Source organism: Pocillopora verrucosa, chromosome 6 (genome assembly GCF_036669915.1).
Source record: "Pocillopora verrucosa isolate sample1 chromosome 6, ASM3666991v2, whole genome shotgun sequence".
NCBI classification, from domain to species: domain Eukaryota; kingdom Metazoa; phylum Cnidaria; class Anthozoa; order Scleractinia; family Pocilloporidae; genus Pocillopora; species Pocillopora verrucosa.
In genome coordinates, this window is record NC_089317.1 from 22,651,621 (window position 1) to 22,673,534 (window position 21,914).

The 21,914-nt window shown below is 38.4% G+C and overlaps 2 protein-coding genes and 2 pseudogenes across 2 annotated transcripts; 2 read left to right on the forward strand and 2 right to left on the reverse strand.

Annotated features, from left to right (window-relative positions):
* Window positions 1-752: 752 nt before the first annotated feature.
* Window positions 753-3,818, reverse strand: LOC136281732 (uncharacterized; annotated as a pseudogene).
* A 639-nt stretch (window positions 3,819-4,457) lies between these two features.
* Window positions 4,458-9,194, reverse strand: LOC136281730 (uncharacterized). Its single transcript, XM_066168587.1, has 4 exons — window positions 8,788-9,194; window positions 7,088-7,359; window positions 6,555-6,597; window positions 4,458-5,806 (listed from the first exon to the last, which is right to left on the reverse strand). The coding sequence occupies exons 1-4, from the start codon at window positions 9,086-9,088 to the stop codon at window positions 5,316-5,318; spliced, it is 1,107 nt and encodes a 368-aa protein (XP_066024684.1). The 5' UTR covers window positions 9,089-9,194; the 3' UTR covers window positions 4,458-5,315.
* A 678-nt stretch (window positions 9,195-9,872) lies between these two features.
* LOC136281731 (uncharacterized) lies at window positions 9,873-13,043 on the forward strand. The gene is made up of 4 exons (XM_066168588.1): window positions 9,873-10,352; window positions 11,457-11,764; window positions 11,918-12,017; window positions 12,505-13,043. Exons 1-4 carry the CDS (start codon window positions 10,058-10,060, stop codon window positions 12,885-12,887), a joined length of 1,086 nt encoding a protein of 361 aa, XP_066024685.1. The 5' UTR covers window positions 9,873-10,057; the 3' UTR covers window positions 12,888-13,043.
* Window positions 13,044-17,006: 3,963 nt separating this feature from the next.
* LOC136281810 (uncharacterized) lies at window positions 17,007-21,777 on the forward strand (annotated as a pseudogene).
* The last annotated feature ends 137 nt before the right edge of the window (window positions 21,778-21,914 follow it).

The window sequence follows — 21,914 nt, forward strand, 5'->3', positions numbered from 1 at the left end:
AATCGCCAAGTTAAGGCCACAGTTTACATCATTCTACAAGAAGCGTCAGCAAATAAAACAACTTACCCGCTCGCATCATAATTACACTTAAGATATAACGCTTGCATTACACAACTATTCACCCTTCAGCCCAACCATGTCTAGATAAACAGCCAAATTAATCTTATTTTAAGCATGGAGCATTAAAAACAATTATAAATGAACAAATGTAACCGGTGCAATGTAACGGAGGAGGGGGGGGGGGGGAAGGGGGGAGGGGTTATGAAATGAATAAACACCTTTCTGGTTTACTGGTTTATCGGCTGATCGTGTTTTTCGCTGAGAAATTTTCCTCAAACTGTCACGCTTGCCCTCAAAGCTTCACTTTTCGTCTGAATATTGGTTTTGTTTAAGAGTCTCTCTTACGCAAACAGTATAGGCCGACATACTAGCCGCCTGAAGAGCTGGGAATGTCTGCGAAGCAGTAACCATTGTCTCCCCTCGATCCTCAATGTTCCCCTCGGTTTCGTATCGAAAGAATAAAGGCTGTCCGGGAGACATAAGTCACTGTTTCGCTGGAGGTCAGTCATTAAGTGCTTATTATATAAGGTGTGCGATCATATACGCATTTTTCTTAGCTGTTGGAGGACAGACGTCACGATCAACAACTTTTTTTCCATGTTGTCGTGCCTCTGTTCAATTATACTTTACAGAAAACGTCATAGTGGTAAATACTAAAAAGTGGCATACGAGCTTGCAGCTCAGCCGAATGTTTCATTTTTATTCTTGACGTCCTCTAAAATCTATTACTAAACAGGCCCACAGACACAGAAACATGGAACTTATTTATTGCATGCATTACAACGACATTCGCAACGACATTCGCAACGACAATCGCAACAACAATCACAACAACAGTCGTCACAACAATTGCAACAACATGCCCTTTTACGATAGAAAATGGCCAAGCAGGAAAACCATCGCCGACTTGAGGGCATCAATCTTTGCCAAAAATCTTTTTTTGTCTGGTAACGTGACTATTGACCGTACCATCATCATTAACAATGAATCGCACGTTTGCATCACGGACTAATTTCCATTTTCGTTCCAAGTCTTCTACGGCTTCTACAGATGGCTGCCATACTTTTCCATAACGCATACGCGTTTCAAGCAGCAAGGTTCCCTCTGGGAGTCTACTGAAGCAGGTATTCTGTCTGTACCTAAAGTGGCCGCCAAAGGATAAAATAATTATTTTATGAAATTATTGGGTACGGTCGACCCTCAATATCACAGCCACCCCTGTGACAGGGAATAACATTCGCATGATTTAAAATGTTCAGTGTACAATAAAAATACCAATCATGATCAAAATATGTCAGTCAGAGGGAAATTTCAGAAGAAAACCCTAAAAAGAAATAACGCAGCAAAAGAAAGCTAGGAAGCTTTTGGGTTTTTGGTAATTGCAAAGATGTTACCCTCTTTATAATGGACCTTTGCTCCTCGGCAAAAAGTCAAAATATTTGTTCGCGTATTTCATTAATGACTTTTATCCTCCCTGTCCAAAACATAGCAGATTTTAAATAAGTGAAAAATAAAACATAAGCCACACCTTGTCTTGTGTTGGTTTTGGTTTGGATTCTGGTAGATACTGGAACTTCTGTTCTAATGAGCTGTTACCTCTAGTTACCTAATTAAAGGGTGGAAAAGTAGTTAAAAGGGGTAATCTGCTCAAGTTCACAAATATAAAATGACGTTCTCTGCCAAATCTCCAGGTACAAGCATATAGCTTTCTCCCTCGGCAAAAATTCAGAACACTTGTTCCCAAATTTTACCAATGACTTCCATCCCCCATGACAGAAGCATAGTAGATTTAAAATGAGTGGAAAAAAAACATAAGCCACACCTCGTCTTGTGTTGGTTTTGTTTCTGCTCTTGGTTTTGGCACATACTGGAACTTCTGTTCTTTCTTACTAGGGTCGAGGTAGTGCTTCAGTGCGTCCTCGTGGATTTCTCTGTGCGTTTCATTCCAAGAAAAAATGAAGCTTCTACTTCCATCGAGATAATCTTCATCAAACTGTGACACCACTTTTCTTCGTGCCCAGCGTGAGATAACAACCTGTTCTTCCTCGTCTTTATCTCTGTATTCATCATCGCCACCAATGATGATCAAGACTTTGCCTCCTTAAAGTACAAAACACACTGTTACACATTATACCACTAAACAAATAATACTGATTCTGCACCGAAAGTAGTTTTGACAGAGTTAAGAACTTTTCACAAATAAAAATGTTACGCCCCTGTTTCTCTCGTGCCCAGCGTGAGATAAAAACCTTTCCTTTTTCGTCTTCATCATCGAAGTTATCCTTCCCTGATCAATACTCTTTCCTTGAATTAAAAAAAAAACAGTATTGCACCTTATATCTTTGCAAAAGATCATTTGATAAGCGTTTTTATTGCTTCGTTGACAAGTTGTTCGTTTCTCATCTTTGTCATGTTTTCCTTTCGGCCTTAGTTCACTTGAAATAATTGGAGTTTGATGGATTAGCATAATCATGTTATTTTAAGTTATTGCTTTTGACAATTTAAACTGAGGTTTGGAAGCTGCCTGGAGTCCCCGGCTACCTCCACAATGAACTGGAACATTTTGAACAAATGAAATATTATTCAAAAAGTAGCTTGACGGGTGGTTTAGGGGGAGAATGTTTCTTGCCTTTGGGTGCTTTAATAGGGAGCAACAAAATGGCCGCACTAAACTAACTAGGCTTCACCTTCACAGAAACGAATTTTTAAGCACGACAGATCATTTTCTTGGGCACAAAGAACACTTAAAAATTTTTTTCTCTGTTGTTTTCGTGTTAAACCATCGAATTAGGTTTTTATATCATACTCGAGAAATATAGAGTAAAATATTGACACATTACAAATCACATTAGAAAGTTCATCACGTTTGGCTTCAACTGAAATCATTTTAGTCAATGAATTTCAATTTCTGAGTGGAACAAAAAAACATTAGTAACGTTCCTCGCAAGAATCATATGACATGACAAGTCTGAGGCTCGTAGTATAATGAAAACGGTTGTAACCTGGAGCACTTTTAACATGGTTAATTCAACTTAATAGGCCATGCATTTAGGATGTCTCTGCAAGTTTGAGTAAACATGGATTTCGAGGATATTTTTAACGACGAACTGAACAATGAGCTATTATCAGATATTGTGCTTAGGTATTAAGCATTTTACTCTCATTACTAACATCTAGTGGCAACAGATCCACTTTTACTCTTCTCTCCTTTTCCCTGTAGCCGGCAGGATAAGATGAGAGTATGGAACTACAGAACATGCACAAATACCTTTGATATCTAAACTTCCTCTTGAAACCCGATGTCTTACGTTCATTATCACTTTTACAAGAAACCCCTTAAACAGTTCATCCCAAGCAAATATGGATAAGTTGCCAAAACAATCATTCCAATGTTTACAGTCGACTTACCACTCGCTCGCAGCAAAGCTCTGTATATCTTCGCGTAGCCAATACCAGCGTTGTCCTCGTTGAGAGAGAGACGGGATTCATGTGCATGGACAACAAGGACGGCATAATCTATCTGTAGCTGAGGAATGATGTTTTCACACACATCCGACATTTCAGGAAGGCGAAATCTCGCCTATCCACCAATATTCTAAGGAGATCGTCTCCCATTCTGAGCAAAAATGTTTCTATTGAGTCCAATCTATACGTGTTATCACAGTTGAAAAGATGAAACTTCATTACCCACACTTGACTCGCCATTTTTATTGGTTCTGCCAAAGAACTTTCAATGGATACGAATCGATTACTGCAGTATGGCGACCATTTGGCTTTGAGTAAAGTTCATTCGTCTTTCTCGGAAATTCAATTCGTCACGCAATGCTATCACTCTACTTCAAAATGACTTCCGGTTTTTTTGAAAACTTAACTCGCATTTCAATGTTGCTCCTTTTTTTCGTCTCTGGCAAAGCGAGCTGATTTCAGAAATGACTGATTTGCTGGTGGCTGGAACCGGAGGGTCTAGTCCAGAGTATGTCTGCATAGTTTTCATTTCCATAAAATGTTTTAAAGTAAACATTTCTTCCGAAACTAACTCCCAGAAAATATTATTCTAGGAAGATACAATATATTTCATAGATTGGTCTATATAAAAAGATTAGACGTCATAAGGCATCACAATTATGGCTAGTATGGCTTTCTTTTAAAGAAGCGCGATATGGAGGGTAACTAATTCCAAGGAAAGTGAATTGTCTTGATAACAATGAATGAATCCTTGGATGGTTCTTTCGCGGTGGAACTCATGGAGCCCCGGCCTTGCCGTAATCACGATCTTAGGAAAACCTCAGGATGCCCAGACAACCCCCTCCACCAAAAAAAAACCAAGTAAAAAGGAAAGCTGCGTCACATCAAATGGCGAATAGTCAGACCCTAAACAAGATCAGTCTAAAATCGAGTTATCGTTCCAAATGACACTTTATTATCATAGAAAAACATCAGAAAGGTAATACTTACATTGACACGACCTAGATAGTCAACATTAATGGCGGCTGGCATTGATCATGAATACCAGCGCAAGCGACATAACTTGAAACACTGTTCATTAACACTATGTGACTTGTCCACTCTACCTAAACTAACGCAAAACCTGTTTCTGAGAATTAGGCATATATGTTTCATATTCAGGCGGGACAAAAGATAATAATTCACAAAATTGCATCGACTACTCCGGCAATCGCATATAAAAGTTGCGTAGAAACACTGCGAAAGGTTTCCTACAAGATTAACCTTATAAACCGAAAAGTTAAAGGTATCGCCAACTTGGGTGGCGAGCAGCCTATCCTGGCAGAGTTTCCTTGCCTTGAAAACAACAAGGAGCGCTATTACTTCCCCATGAGCAGAAGGTCAGTGCATTACAGATTACCTAGCATTAAGAACAGTTTCGGTCCCCGACAGTTTCGCGGAAAATCGATTTCTCTACTGTGTGCTTGGATGCACCTGGAGAGTAAAGTGTCTTACTTAGGAACACAACACAAGAAACAGGTTAAGGCGCGAGCTCGCGTCTCCAAGAGAATCACCTTTTGGGTAAATCAGGATTGTCTGAAAAGTATTGGAGCAAAATAAAGAGATCATTGTACTTAAGAGAAGAATCATGTTTTTTTTTCATGCAAAATTCTGTAACTGTTTACAAACCCTACCTATGGATAATAATTCACCAAGATATCGATCTCACGAGATCACACAAAAAGTAATGCACAGAAAATGTGTCCATAATTTCCTACACTTTCCACCGACCAGATTATTGATTGGGTTATTTATGTATATAATTGCTCTACTCTTGCTTTAACCACATCCATAAGCCAGGTTATGGATTGGGTAATTGTGTTTTTTACTTGCTCGACTATCGTTTTAACCTCTTCTATAAGCCACTTAAAAAACTCACAAAAATTCAAAACGGGTAACAACACAAACAAAGACTGGTAGAGTTGGAAATGTAACCCAGAAAACAACCAATTCAAAATACCCAGTAATACAGCACTCAACCAGATAGCAATACTCTGTGGTCGCACACTATAAGAGACACCTCCGTCAGCTGTAGCGACAAATCGAATATTCGCATAAGGTCTAAACATCCAGTCTTTCGACAGGTGACGAACAATCATTCCAGAAGGCTCCCATCTCTGATCCCATACTTTGACGTCCTCCTCTTCATACGATATTCTTCCAAAGCGCATGACAGTGTCCAGCAGAACGGTACCTTCAAGATAGTATGGTCTGGGATCGACAGGTTCTTCTTGTGGCGACCCTAAAGTTTGGTTGAATAAACTTGTTAATAACAATTAAGAAGAGGCATCAGCTAGCATGAAAATGGGTTTTGGAAAGCGCAGTGGGAGCTAAAGAATCTGAGGCTTTCAAATTCAGTGAAGCCAGGGACTTGCAGATTCGGGACTCGGTGAATAGCTATGAGACCTATGATCTATGGAGTGGGAGTCTTGGGGTGTTAAGAGACGCTTAGGGATAGTTTAGGATTTTGTGTATAAATAGTTTGATATTGATAATTGAAGTATGACTTGAGATTTGAAAGTCTTGACTTGGATCCAAACTAGAAGCTCAGCAAACGGAATTAGAAAAGTTTTGTTCTGATCTTCACGACAAAACATGGCTAATGAATAACTTGCATTAACTTAATAGTAATATTCTGAGAGGCAAGGTGCGTCACAGAAGCAAAAGCGCTGCAAATACGTTCAGGTATCAACTGTTTTAAGAAAATAGCAAAGGATATGAATCATATCTGTACCATGAACTTGTTCTTTAATCTAGCGCAATTTGTCTTTATGGGCTCAAGGCCTTCTTCTGTAATTGTCAAGCTGGGTGAGGAAAGGCTTTGAGAGGAAATTTGTGAAAGATGCCAACATCTCCGTGACAGTTACAAAGAATCTTGTCATTCATCTAGTAAGCTTAAATAGCAAGATTACCTCTGAACCGAGGGCCAATCCACACAAACAAAATTTCGCATTTAGAATTGGATTCTACTGGGAATGCTTTGAACTCACCACTTCCTCTTATTCGTGGAAATTCCTTGTCATCTTCAGATTCCTTCGGTTCAAAAGGAACAGTAAACAGGAAGGTAAAAAGATAAGAAAGAAAACGGCAAAATATTAACAAAAAGAAAACAAATGATGTTGGAAGTAATTTAAAAATTGGAGATTTAAGTAGTCAGGGTATTAGGGAGTCTGAGGTTTGATGAACGGAAATTCCAGTTTCAGTCCTACCCTCATTTCCTGACTAAATTTCATCAAAAAGGGAAGGACGCATTTCTGGTAGTTCTAGGATGTGGGGTTCACTCATTGCCGCAGTATTAGCGAATGTACCTCTCGAAAGGAAGACCTAATGAGCTGAGGAATCTTTCACCCCCAGTTTCCTAATTTGGCTGTAGAAAAGTAGTTCGCAACAATAAAGAAACGTTTACAGCCAAATCTCCAGAAACAAGTTCAGAATACTTGTTCCCGTATTTTACCATGACTTCAATTCCCCTTTGACAGAAACAGTAGATTTCAAATGAGTGGAAAATAAACATAAGCCATACCTCGTCTTGTGTTGGTTTTGGTTTAGGTTTTGGCACATACTGGAACTTCTGTTCTTTCTTACTAGGATCGAGGTAGTGCTTTAGTGCCTCCTCGTGGATTTCTCGGTGCGCTTTATTCCAAGAAAAAATGAAGCTTTTTCTTCCATCTAGATACTCCGCATCAAACTGTGACGCCACTTTCCTTCGTGCCCAGCGTGAGATAACAACCTGTTCTTCCTCGTCTTGATCTCTGTAATTATCATCGCCACCGATGACGATCAAGACTTTGTTTCCTTAAAGTACAGGACAAAATGTATTATATTACACCTTTACACAGGTGATAGTTCAACTGAGGGTGGCTTTACCTCTTGGTTAAAAGTTGCTCATTTTAAAGTCATCAGTGTCTCTCATATTTCTTACTTGCCCCTTTCTACCCCACAACATGAAGAGGAGGGGCCTTCGTTGTGGGGGGAATGCAAGCGCTCAGAAATGTTCGTTTTGACGTGTAATTATTAGTTTTGACCAATTGAAAGAGGGTTTGAAAGCTACCTGGAGTCCACGGTTACCTCCACTACTAGTAAAGTATTATATAGGATAAGTAAACGATTCTTTAAAAGAGAGCTTGACGGGGAGAATTTTCCATGCTTTTTCCAGAGTGCTTCTGTCAACTGCATGTCAACCATGTTCAACAGGCCAAAACCCCGCAAAAGGGATATCATAATACCATTACGTCACTCATACATGTTGGAAAATGTCTTACATCTCAGCTTCAATCTTTCTTCGTACCAAACATCTCAATGAATCAAAGCTCAGAAAACTAGCGTATTTTGTGTAAGTGATGTTTATTTCGGCAGGGATAAGATTCACGAACGAAAGCAATCGCTGTACTTTACCTCCGATTTCATAAAAAGGTATCTTTTTTACAAAAAGTACAAAGTCCGGGATATGTAAATAAGTCGTAAATGATATCATCCTCCTAACAATAAAGAGCGGAATCTGGACAAAATACGAATGACAACCGAAAGTTTATCATTATTGGCTTCAGTTGAACTGATTTTGGTCAGAGAAGAGTATTACAATTAAAATCTTTTTCACAACTAACATGAATAACGTAATAGTTCCTCTCGCGAATCATAATACAGGAAAGGTGAGAGGCTTGCAAGGTATGAATGGCACGTGGTGTTTTAGAAAACAAAAGTTCTTACGCCATCATGATGGACTCTGATCTGAAAGTAAGGTATCTCGACCTAAGCTAAATAACGTTCTCTCTAAAAATGTTTTTGCCCTGCTGAATAAAATTAAAATTGTTGTTATTCAGAGCACTCTGAGATGTTTAATTCGGCTTAATGGGTCCCTTTACGTTTGAGTGCAGATATATTCCAAGAAAGATTCAAAAGTCGACCACATTGATGAGACGTTGTTAGATTTTATGCTTGGGTCATTTTGTATTATAAGCACTATTAACGGCATTTACAAACGGATCCAGTTATGTTCTTTTGTCCTTTCCTTCGAAGCCAAATTAGATGAGAGTATGTAAATATACATTAATTAAGCGCCTCGGTTATGCCTTTGATATCTTAATTTTTTCTCGAAGTACGACGATTTACCACTTTTAAAAGAAAACCTCTTACGTTGCGCAAATAACTCATCTCACGAAAGTAGCGATAGGTTACCGGTGCACAAATTTTAAACAATCATTTCAATGTTTACATTCGACCTACCAGTCGCTTGCAGCAGAGCTCTGTAGATCTTCGCGTAGCCAATACCAGCCTTGTCTTCGTTGATAGAGAGACGAGATTCATGAGCATGGACAACAAGGACAGCATAATCCATCTGCAGCTGAGGAATGATATTTTCACATACATCCGGCATTTCATGAAGGCGAAAATTTCGCCTATCCATCGATATTCGAAGGTTAAGATCGTCTGCCATTTTGAGCAACAAGGTTTCTGCTGAGTCCAACCTATACGTGTTATCACAGTTAAAAAGGTGGAACTTTATCGACCTTCCTAGGCTGGCCATTTTTCAACAATTCTTATTATCAGGGAGCTTTCAATGCATGCGTCTTCGTTCGTTGGCCTCAAAACTTCGTTTACAGACGGATAGCTTTCTTTTTACTAGTACAAAGTTCATTTGCCTTTCTCGGAATTGTCACGCAATAATTTCTTTATTTCTTCGCCACTTCCGGTTTTTTTTTATCGAATATCTCGCCATTGGGTACCCCTCATTTGAAAAACCAAGTAAGGTTGAGAAATGATTCGACACTAACGGGGACTTCTGTCCCTGAATGGAATATAGCAATACTGATATCTTGGATTGTCTCAGAGCAAATCTGTTGGCGGTATCTTATGTTACTTCTTGTGTTCCATTTCTGCGAGGACATGCTTCTGAGAAGAAATCGTCGATTATTTTTATTTGGTTTTCCTCGAAAACTTTGGGTTCGTGCTGAAATTTTCAAGCCACATCTAAGAATGTTCAGAGCTATTTCCTCATACACAAATTATAATGACATCCAACTGTAATAAGACAAGAAATTATGTAAAATCGTTGGTTTCACTTCCGAAGTGACTTATGTTAATTACATTATTGACAGACAAACGATTATACTTCGTATTTGTTTCAGAGTGATCACCACGATGAATCGGTACAAACTTTTTTTCGTGATATTGTAATAACAGTGCGACTGAGATGATTTTGTACTTTACAATAGCTTCGCTAGATATCTTAAGCTCTTTCTCATTTTAGTACATGTTATTTCAATTGTATTTTATTTTTTTAAAATTTCATTTCAAGGGCAAATTATTTTTTTTTAGCCACGTGACGAAGTCAACAACACAGCTATTGTTCATGATTGGCGAAGGTTGATCTCGTTTCTAAGAAATCGATCTGTAACAATCGATTCCACAGTTCACGGAACGGCGGTTAACATTAATTTCCAAAACACAGTAATCCTTCCTAAAGCGCTTGCGAGTTCTAAAAGCTAGTGGAAAAATGGAAAGAGAATCAATGAAAGGTTACCTGTTCAACTGTGACAAGACATGCGAGCTAAAAGAAGTCGAAGCACTTCTCTTTGAAATGGAAGAGAAGCACAACCTGAAGATCGATGTTGAAAAGCTATATTTTGGATTGAAAAGCATGTCTGAAATTTGCGACAGTAAGATTCCTCACTTAAAAATTGATTTTGCCGTTTTCGCTGTCCATGCAGATGAATCTCGGCTTTCGATCAACGAAGAAAACGCTGGAATTGGTTACGCCAAGTTGTATAAAGCATTGTCAAGAGCCACGGGTGAGTATTTCAAGGGCGGAAGCGTTTGAAAAGTCGTACTTTCGTAAATAAACCCGTTCCGGTGTTACACAACAAGCATAAAAGGGTCTGAAGTACCACTTTGTTATGAAACATCGATGACAGCTTTTACCAGTCTGGTTTACCTTATTGTTTTATCATTATTCAGTTACTTTCACTTTCGATAATGGCTCCAACAGAGTCCCGCCACTTAGACTAACAAGTCGGGCCATGCTTGGTTTGCTACAAAGTATGAGTTTGAATCTTGTATTTAAGGGTTATTCTGGTGAACTGAGGAAATAAAGTATTAAGAGTATCGACAAAATTAGGAATTACACAAGCGATGAAAGCATTATTTTTTAATTTTAAGTGCAAAATCAAATGGAGGGTACCCTTGGCAATTTTAACAGAGGTATTTTCAAGCCCAAAGCTACAAAAGTCATGACACTCACATTGATATAAATTGTTTTCCTTTTCATCATTATGATCACTGTCACCGTCTCTCTTACTTTTACTGTCACTGTCACTTTCATTGTCACCGTTAATGTCACTATAATTTACTGTTATTTTCGCTGTTAGTGCCACTGTTTTTGTCACTGCCACTGACTCTGTCGTAAAAATTTCCACTGTCGCTGTTACTGTTTTTTTCTTTGCACTCACCCTGTCACTGTCTCAGCCACTGTCACTCACATCGTCACTGATGTCGTCTCGGTCACAGACTGTCACTGTTGTTGTTATTGTCGCCAACGCTGTCGTCATTAATGTTACTGTCTCAGTCACCTTCCCTGTCATTTTCACTGCCATTGTCTCTGTCACAATCTCTCTAAATTTCATTGTCACTGTCACAATCTCTGTCACTGTTATTCTCTCTGTTACAGTATCTACCACTTTTATTGTCTCCAGCACAGTCTCTGTCACTGTCACTGTTATTGTACCTGTACCTGTCCCCGTGACTGTCACTTTCGACTGCCTTTAGCCATGCCGTTACCATTGTCATTGTCATCATTATGGTCGTCGTCAATATCATTCATCATCATAGTATTTTTTATGACACCATTGCTATTAATATTATTACTACTACATTATAATGGTTTTTTGATTATATAGGTGACAAAGTGTTGATAGTCATCGCTGGAGACACGTATTACAAAGATAAAACCGAACAGGAACAGTTTGTGATCTCACGCTGGGCACGGAGAAAAGTGGCCTCGCAGTTTGATGACGAGTACCTTGATGGAAAGAAAAGTTTTATTTTTTCTTGGAACTCAAAGCACCGAACGATCCACGAGGAGGCACTTCTGCACTTCTTTGATTCAAACAAGGAAGGACAAAAGTTTCAATATCAACCAAAACCAAAGCCTCTCCTTGAGTTCCAGGCCACCTCGTCAGTAACCACCCCAGGAGAGGATGATAAGGTAGGATGGTGCCAAATACCTTTCTTTTTATCGCTTTTCGGATGGCTGATTGAAGTATGTTCCTCTCCTTCCCCTTCCCTTTGTTCACAAGTTATCATCACTTGCAAGAGAGTATTTCTTTACGAGTCAATGCTACTTAATTTCCCTAAACAGGTTATAGAAGAAGGTGCCTCTGATCAGCTTATGGATAATGATGTACTGAATCTTGAACATGAAAAATCAACCCAGGACGAGAGGTCAGAAGAATATGGAGGTAACTAATCATTTTATTGTTTACAAACTTAAGTTAAAATTATTATTTTTGAAGAGGCTAAATTGTAGCAATATGCAAGATCTGCCGTTAATGATTCTTGTTTTTTTTTATTATAAACAAATATATTGCCTAACAAATATAATTATCACTATCTTTCTGCGAGAAAAAGGGCAAGTCGGGTCAATGTGCTTCACAATTCAACAAAATAAAACTCACTGATTTCGTTGTTTTGTTGAATTCGAGTAATCCCTTTTACTTTTCTCTTTCTCGAGATACTATTTAATGTTCGTTGAAAACCAATGTTTAAATGAATTGGACAGCTCAAACACTGTGACATGGATAATAAAAAGTTGTCTGTTTTGACTTGGATGAACTACTGGCGAATCTTTAAAGTACTTGATTACGATTGAACCACCATTAACAGGCGGCAGTGACTGCAATTATTTTTATAATTAGCTGGTATGTTAATATCTGGCACTCTCCTTAGGCGCTGACACAACACCTACTCTAGTAAACCACCCAAAAGGAACAGTGTTGCTTGAAACGCACCTGAGATACGGAAAAATCTCTTCTGAGAATAAAGACGTTGTGGAATGGCAACAAGGGTGGCAGCCATCTGAAATAGCCATGCAGGACCTGGAAGAAAAATGGAAGCTGGTCCCGGATGCTGAAGTGCTGTTCACCGCCGATGGTGACGGCCTAGCCAACTGTGCCGTAAAAATGAATTCTTGGCAAAACTTTAAGTATCATCTGCGGAGCGCACAAATGCACGCACATGCGCACATGCGCATATGCGCTTGCATATGCGCATGCACATGCATATGCATAATAATACTGATAATTATAATAATACTCTTTACAAGAGAGTAGCACGGAATAGTTACAAAAACTAGTGGCATGCAAATCCGCGGTGGGGATGTTTGTAATCGCCTCAGGTTTTACTATGGATTTGAGCTAAATTTTTAGGTGAAGTATTCCCATGTATACTTGATTATCACACAATGAATGTAGTCGAACTACACTAGCTTGGTGTTCGAAAAAGTTAATAATCAGCTCCGTAGAAATGAAAACATTTTGAAAATGAGCGCGCAGTCCAACATACGGACTGCGATATAATGTTCTGAGTTGTCGAACTTACCTATTCTTTAAAAGCTGCCGCATTGATGGTAGTGAAATATTCTCAGGTGTGATAATAAAAAAAGGAAATTAAAGCATCGTAAAGTGGAAGTCTAGTTACAAAATAGTCTTGCAGCTTTTTAAAATTAGTTGTTAGTCCTTACTGTGTAACTTTCGCGAAAATTCCACATGAATCTCGCCCCTACTTGAACACGGAAGTGTAGAGGGGGAGGGGGAAAACACGAAACGTAGTCGCTTAGTCTTGAGTGCTCTAGCCCCTTACTGAGTGCTTTATAAGAAAACAGAGTAAGCTTTTTTATTCGTCAGTTAAATAACCAATGTTTACTGCGATGTTTACTGGTTATCTTTACTCGACCTACCTGTCACGATTACAGCTTTATAAAATGGGATACGCATGTTCTGTTTGGAGAATCAAAAATAATTTATGCAATGACATATTGAGAAAGACAAAATGAATTCTATGGCTATGAACGCAACAAAATATACAATGTATACACATTTTTCACTGCATCGGCGAACTTTTAAATATCGTAGCTATGCTTGTACGTCAAGGCCGTGAGTGGAGGTTCGTCGTCATTCTCCACTGGGACTGGAAACCTGAGGACATCAACTTCCGACTTTGGATCTTGTCATCAAATGTTATGACAGTAAATACCGTTATTGCTGCAAAGTGACGATAACGAATTAGTCATACTGCAAACATTGCTGAGCTCTAAGTCGACTTAATCAGTGGGGGTCATACCTTTCTTTTGACAGTCTGAACAGACCTCTGTCATAAAGACGGACACGATTATCACTTTTTTATGCGCATGCAAATTAGTTTTCTTTTCCTCACTTTTGAGGGAAAATTTTGTTGTTTTCAAACTCGTTGTCGAGGCAAGGTAGGTAAAAAGACCCGAAATAAAACTGGTTTGAGTGAATGACATCACCACGCCTCGATCAGTCGTTCAATTTGCATATTTACTGATTTTAATCTTCTGAATTAGCGTACATGTAATTCTATATATGATGCTCCTAGAAATCTCCGATTTGATTAACAACGGCTAGCTTGGATATGCTAATGAGGAATAAGATCCACACCTGAAGATGGTAAAAAAAAATCCAAGAGTACTTATTGTATAACACACATTCATTAAAGGAAGTGGGCATTGCCAAAAGCTCTTGACATAACAATCACCCACCATTATGATTTGACGAAGGAAGGAATGGGAGGTTACTTTTCGAGAAATATCCTCCAAAGGAAAACCAAATAATAGCATTGGATGACAAACATATCTGCTTGCACCTTACCTTTCATAATGATACTCAAAATTATATCATAATTACAACTATCATCAACTCACTTGCACTTTGCAACTGTTCTTGTACAAATTTTATGATTTCTTTGTACTTTCCCTTCTCGAATCTGATGTCGACACCTTGTATGACCCAAAAGACTTATGCCCTCTTATATAACAGAAGTATTTAATACTACCCCGAAACGATATAATCTGAGGAACGCTGATTTCAATATTCCACGTTTTCGAATAGTACACTATGGAAAACATTCTCTATGATACTTTGGGTTCCATCTTTGGAATAGATTAGAAGAAAGTCATAAAGAGAATCCTAATTTAATGAGTTTTAAAAACAGTATTAATGGCAAAGACCTATCACTCTTGATAAATAATTATAAAAACTGTGATGTATGCTTCTAGGATGCTTTGAATTTTACATTTTATCTATATTTAATGTCTTCTGAGCTTATTTTACTGAGTCCTTATACGCCATTGACTTATTCTTATATCTATCTATTCTATACATAATGAGTTGAAGTGTAAATAATTTTAGCTTTTAGATTTCTGGTCCAATTCTTCCTGGATGTCTGTACGAACTGCGTCATCTACTGAGGGAATCAGAAGGAGGAGACTTCAAAGCCACCTTCTTCGTGCACCAACCATCAGTAGTAGTGTTTAATGTCCCAAGTATTAGAACAGAGGAAAACTATATTCAGAGTGGGTGTAATTTACAGCAAAGCATCTCACTTGGACAGTGGAGACACTACCAGGAGGCAGAAAAACTTAAGGAAATGATTTTAAAAGACCTTAGCTGCAAAGACAAACTTTTCTCTTGGACAACTTGAGTAAGACACTGCAGCCATTTAAATAATTTTTCCACAACAAGTACAGTCATTTGAATTTAAACCGTAGCTGGATCTTAATAGAATCGATATTTACAGGACGGCAGAAGTGTATTCGGCTTAACTGGATTGTAAAGGGATCTGAATTTTATAAAGGGAACCTTTCTAACATAACCAAGGAAAAAATGTTTTAATTTTATTATTTCATGGGTTTATACAGACAATAAATTATGAGTATCAATCCGCAGACACGAAAATCATGTTTTTTCAGTTGTGTTATAATTGTAGCTTAGGTATATTTTAATGTGTAAACAGTGTCCCTAATTAGTTTTCTTTAAGCTAAATACTATTGACACTTTAATAAAGTCCTCCATTCATTCATTCATTCATTCATTCATTCTCCTTAAATTCAATGTTGAGTTTCGCTTTTTCGTCGACTGTATTTAAATTCCCAGCCCCCTCTTTTTAGCCTCCCTTCCTATCCCCGTTTATGGCTGGTACCGTCAGCTTCAAGATATTTGTTGGAAAACGATATTCTACACCTTGTGTGTAACATTACCATGCTAAGCTCGCCTGTCCATCAAAAATGACAACCTTGTCATTGGTTATGTGATATTTTTCAACCCTTGATGAAAGTGACAAGTAGATTGAATGAAACTTAATCAGCAAAGAGACCGGCTAGGATTTTTAGATATAAAGATATGCTGATGTTCCGTTACGATAATCGACTTCGTTCCCTTTATAAAATCACAAGGCTCAAAATATCTCTCCTTCACTTACCAATTTGCGCTTGCTACTTATACAGGCTGCCGAATAAGGTGCCTTTGTAATTAACAGATTGCAAAAATAAGGTTGGGCTTCCCCAAAAGGTAGTTTCTAATATAAAGTATGAGATTTCATTAAAATTGCGAGCACACGTTTGAGAGCCGATCACGCAACGGCGACTAAGTAGTTAAAGCAAATCTCGTCAGCCCGTCCACTTCCGGTATGACTATTTTTCGTTTGCTAACGATTTGCCGATTTCGAGAAGAGAGAGTTTTTCATCAGCCCGTGAGGTTGTGCACTTTATAATTCAAAGTATTTCAACAAGTAGTTTAAATTTTAACATAACCTACCCTCTTCTGTAATGTCCATGGCGAAAAATCCACGCGTATCATAAAGCTTTACTGGAATTCCCGGAAGAACAAAAGTCTCCAAAGTCTTTGTTCTATCCTTACCGGTAGTTTGAATTATGGCAGGCTCTTCATTGAGATCTAAAGCCTTGTGAATAGAATTAATCAAAGCGGATTTTCCGAAGCCAAACATCCCAAAGAACACAATGTTTAGATAGCATTCTTCCATTTCGCCCTCCAGAGCATCGTGGAACGTCTCGTACTTTCCAATGTTGTAATCAAGTACTCGGCTACGTAGCGATGAAATCTCATCTTCTATCGACTCCATGACTTATTTCCATGAAATAAGCAGATCCTAACCGAACCAGCTATCGTTACAATTCTGTTTCGGAAAATTTCACCTTACATCTTTACACAGTCCTTACGTGTCTTTGACTGACGTATCATGTGACCTCAGCTACAGATTTCCGAGAAAAGCCAATTTACATTCAGTCTTGTGAACAGCTGTCCCTTGAAATGCAACGTAGAGGCTTCATGAAACTGAAATTGGTGTAGGATTTTTAAAATTTTTTTGTTTGCAGTCATAATTGTTGAAATTAATTACTCTGCCGTGGAATCGATGTGACATGGATTTAAAATATTGGTGACTTGTGTGACTGTAAAGTGTCTTTACTCACTATTATGCAAATTATTATTGGAAATTCTCGGCGTCACCAAACCTGTGCAATTCAAGAAAACAGACAGAGAATGAAAATACTGCCCCAAAAGTAGTAGTGAAAAGATCCAATCACAAAGAAAGATGAACAGTTCTAAGTGCTTTTATCTCTTCAACTGCGATAACACGTACGATTTAGATTTTGTTGAGAAATTGTTGGACGTCATTAAAACGAAAACGACGGGGATCTATATACAATCGAAGAAGGAATATTTTCGCCTCCACCATATGCCTGAGTTAACTAAGACTATTGATGACCAGACCAGTGATGGAAAAATGATGGATTATGCCATTTTTGCCGTTAATGCACACGAATCTAGGCTGTCGATTAACGAGGATAACGCTGGAATTAGTTACGCAAATATCTACAGAGCTTTACTAAGGGCAACGGGTGAGTATTTAAATTTTGTTCGTCCTTGATTGGGATAAATTCAAATCTTCAGGCGATTTTTAAGTTTCATCTTACACAGATGAGACGAAAAAAACAACGTTGCGGTATCAATAAGGTTTTTGCGACAAATAAGCAAGGGTGAGATCCGTTACTATTGTTAAATAACAACGAAAGCAATTCGTGAACAAACCGTGCGTGACAGCGCGAGCTCTCTCTGGTGTAACCAAATGAATACCAAGATGTCAAACTTCTCTCAGCTGAAGTCGGAGAAGTAGCTGGCCTGTTATTGTGTTACTACTTGTTTTGTTTTTGTTTTTTGTGCCTTTTGGCAAGTGGAGAGACAGTTGGAATAAAGCACAAACAGACTTTTCTCATTCACTTTTTCAAAAGAATACAAGACAATTTGGAAGGAGAATTTATCAGTATGTCACAAGTCACTTAGTCATTCTTTTCGGGCATCTCATCATTCTTGCCTTCATCCAAAGGTGTGAAATTTTTTATGGAACGAGGAAAAACATTCAAACAAAGTAAAGCCTTGATTTACTGTCTTATTGGAGCATTTGGAACTACATGTCACTCAAACTATCTGTTTGTTTTGTTTTGCATTTCTAACTCATCCATTTTGTTTGATTTCTTAGTATAGACCTCTTTTATAATGGAGGGATAGTTGTTTTTTCTTTTATGTGCACGCAGGTTACCTTTTTTGGATTGGCTTTTGCATGAAGACTCTGTTCTTTTGACATGGATATGAAAGGAAAGCAGTAAGGCCTGCCATTTAGAAACAGGTTTAAGCCACTCAAAATTATGGGTGGTTTGTTCCTTGCTCAGACTCATGAAGGATAATGAAAATCCTCACCACTTGGCTGATTATATTGTTTTTTCACGTTTGTTATGACCCCAGATGAAAGAGTGATTGTTGTTATTGGTGGAGATGACAACTACAGAAATGCCTCTGAGGAAGATGGATCTCTCCTGTCTTGCTGGGCCCGAAGGAAGGTTTCTTCTCAGTTCAAAGAAGAATTCATGGATGGAACCAAGGGGTTTATTTTTTCTTGGGACAAGAAACACAGGGGGATTCATGAGGAGGCACTGTTACATTTTCTTGATTCCAAGAAGAAGGGTCAAAAATTTTTTTACAAAAAAAAACCTCAGGCAGAGCCCATGCAGAGTGAAACTTTAGGTGATCAAAAGCAGGTGTGTCTTCCCAATAAAAATGCTGCAATAAACATTCATTAATTGCAGCAGACCTTAATAGAATCTAAAAACCTTTCTAGCAATTATGCCATTGGCTGCTCTGCATTTCCTGGAAGATGTATAAAGAGTTGAGTATTATATCAATGCAACTCCCTTCAGGTGTTGTGTCTGCTGACTCTCACTACGCTTTTGCTAGAAATCAATGATATTTAAGATGAAGTTGCTTTCTTACCATTTCTGGGCTGACTTGTAGTGTTCCCACTCTAAGTCTCCACTTTAGGCAATCAGATATTGAACCATCACCCTTCAAAGGGTAAATTGTCTCAGTTATCCGGCAAAGGGCAGAAGAAAACACTTTTAGTCAAACTACAGTTAAATTATATATAAACAACAGCTTTTTTCTCTTATTTCAAAAATTTCTCTGTTCTCATGTCCTAGACAACTGAACTACACAAAGCAAAAACCCAAAAGGAAGAGGGAGGAGCACTTAGAAAGTTTGCATCTGAAATCTGTCAGAGGCAAAAGGATGTCCCTACCTCCAATCTTCAAAAAGAAATGGCTGAGTGTGATGATTCTGGGGCAAAATCCAAGGAGGAGATGGGTAAGTAAACCCCTTTGAATTATTTCGGTATTGGTATCTCTTTTCTATAAGTACTTGTGCATTCACAGATGGGACTCGTCAATCCACATTGACTTAGTTATTTTTGCAGTACACAATGATTAATTTACTATAGCTTTTTATTTCTTGACGAACCTTTAGACATATTCAGAGAGAATTTGTTTCTCGTTTTGAAAAGAATCATAAATTCGGAGCTTATTAGCTTCGTCAAGAATATAATTTATAATTTTCAAAGACAGAAAAATGTTAGCCTTATATTACAGTATTCTTTTAGCGCATTATTTTGTTTTGACGGTGTATGGAGACCATTGCCAGTCTCTGCAGAACACACGTATGGGTTAATAGCTCCAGTATCATAGCTTTCGAAAAGTACTGAGTCGGGTGTACGGTTCGACGTTACCCAAAGTCTGGCTACTTTGCCTAACCTTGTAACGCAAACTTGAAGAAAAGTCTTTCAGGCTCTTTATGACCTCTTATTTTCAATTAATTTGATAGAACGGTGTTCGTCTATAAAATCAGAAACTGTCTACGGCCACTTTCAGGACGCAATGGACACGAACATGACACAATCGAAATCTGAGGCGAACCAGGTTGTAGTGCTTGGCCGGAATCAGTCTGATTTAGCTCTTTCTAGGAACCTTTTCGGTGATGAATTCTCTGAAAAGGTTCTATATATCTCCGGCAGCCCGGTGGAATTCAAAGATGTCCTAAAATCACATTCAATAAATTCCATAAGATCTTGTTTCATCTTTTTGGATGGAGCAGCCATCTTGGAAGAGTTCGCATCGCATTACAAAGACCTGCTTCTAGTTGCCAGAGATAACGTTGGTAAGAAAATATCTTTGAAGTAAAGGGGAACAATGAAGCAGCGCTCTGCAGTTATGTTCAAAGTGATAGCTTATTTTTTGTGGCGTGCATAGACACGTGTTTGTATAGTTGTTATGGTCTTCTGTGCGTCTTAGTCTTTGTGGGTAATCCCGCTTATCATATGAATTTAAAAGGACAATACAAAAAAGACCTCAATTTGATATTACCTCTTTTGTTATCATTTTTAAAATGCAACAAGACTTTTCGCTTACAGTTGGCTGTATAGTTTTCATGCAATTTAGTAAAACTCCGTATTTTATGTATGCATAGATTGTTGTTTTGATTTTCGTTAGGGTTTTCCTTTAAAAAAATTGGGCGAGGTAAACTAAAGATGTAAATTGTCACCATGCTGATAACTAAGGCCGCCTTTTTCTCTGCCTTACAACTGTTGCTAAAGGTTTCGATCTTTCTTAACTTAAATACTTTTGTTGCATTTAGACAAAAAAGTCGTCACTATCATCTGCTTTGGTAATCGTCCGATTCACGAACACACCATTACAGATGAGATTACTAAAATTCTCGGAGAAAAGGTATGTATTCTTTGGTGGCGAGAAACCTTTTCGCCTCAATAGCAATTTTCTAGACGCAATGCGCCGTTCCATCGATCACAATCTCTTCCTGAGGGTTCGCCAAAGGGATTTGCAGATCGCTGCACACCACCAAAGCATGTCGAAGAGCCAACACTGGTTTTGAAGACCCGACTTCGCTATGGTAGGATTTCATATCACGAGGCAGAAAAGAGGTCCGGAGAATGGACCCCTCCTAAAGGGATAGAGAACGACTTATACGAAAAATGGCACTCTGCTCCCAACGTCGAATTACTGATACATGAACATAGAGAGACTGGAAAAACACAACACCATGTTGTTGTGAAGGATAATCAGAACAAATCTATTGTACAGTTTCTTAACGGCATTGCTGCAAAGGGGATTAGCCATCTTCCATTTCGCCAAGATAGAGCACATTCCCCTCCTCTTAACTGACTCTATTTGAGAACAGTCAATTCACTTTTCTCTTTCAGACTAGCAGTAAAATTTTTTACAGACGCATAATCTGCTTGTTGTATCCATCTTTCGTTACGAATACAACACTTTTCAAAGCGCTTTAAGATAAAACTGAGAAGAGAATATGGGGTGAAGGCAACTCTGATTTTTATCCAAATCATTGAATAAAAGTTCCTTTAGTTGTTTTATACCTTAAGGCTTCAGTTTCGTCCCATATCTACAGTGCCGTAGCAGGGTTAAAATTATTGGGGGGGCCCACCACGAGCGCCAAAGTCACGAAGTTTTAGGGAGTCCGGGGGAATGCTCCTCCGGGAAATTTTTATTGGGGGGGCCCGGGCCCCCCCGGCCCCTCCCCACGCTACGGCATTGATCTATCTCGAAAAGATAATAAAATAAGTGATATGTCCACAAGAATATCGTAGATTTTGAGGGCTACTTAGCATGCCCGAATATCAAAACTCCTGCTGCTTTCGTATTTTTTGTGTCATTTAGAAGGAGTCTGCTCCGCATAATGATATATTAAGATCCAAACGTTTGTCTTAGGATTTTGAGCCTCTGATCTTTATGAACTGTAGATTCAAGCTGTCATTTATTATCGTGAGCCGTATTGTAGCGATCTTCAATCAATAGCCTTACTCTACAATTGATATTAACTCCTGAGACATACGTTTGGACATCAATTCCCCATAACCTCGATAAACAAACACATCTTCATAAGTTTGCTCCTTTCATGATGATA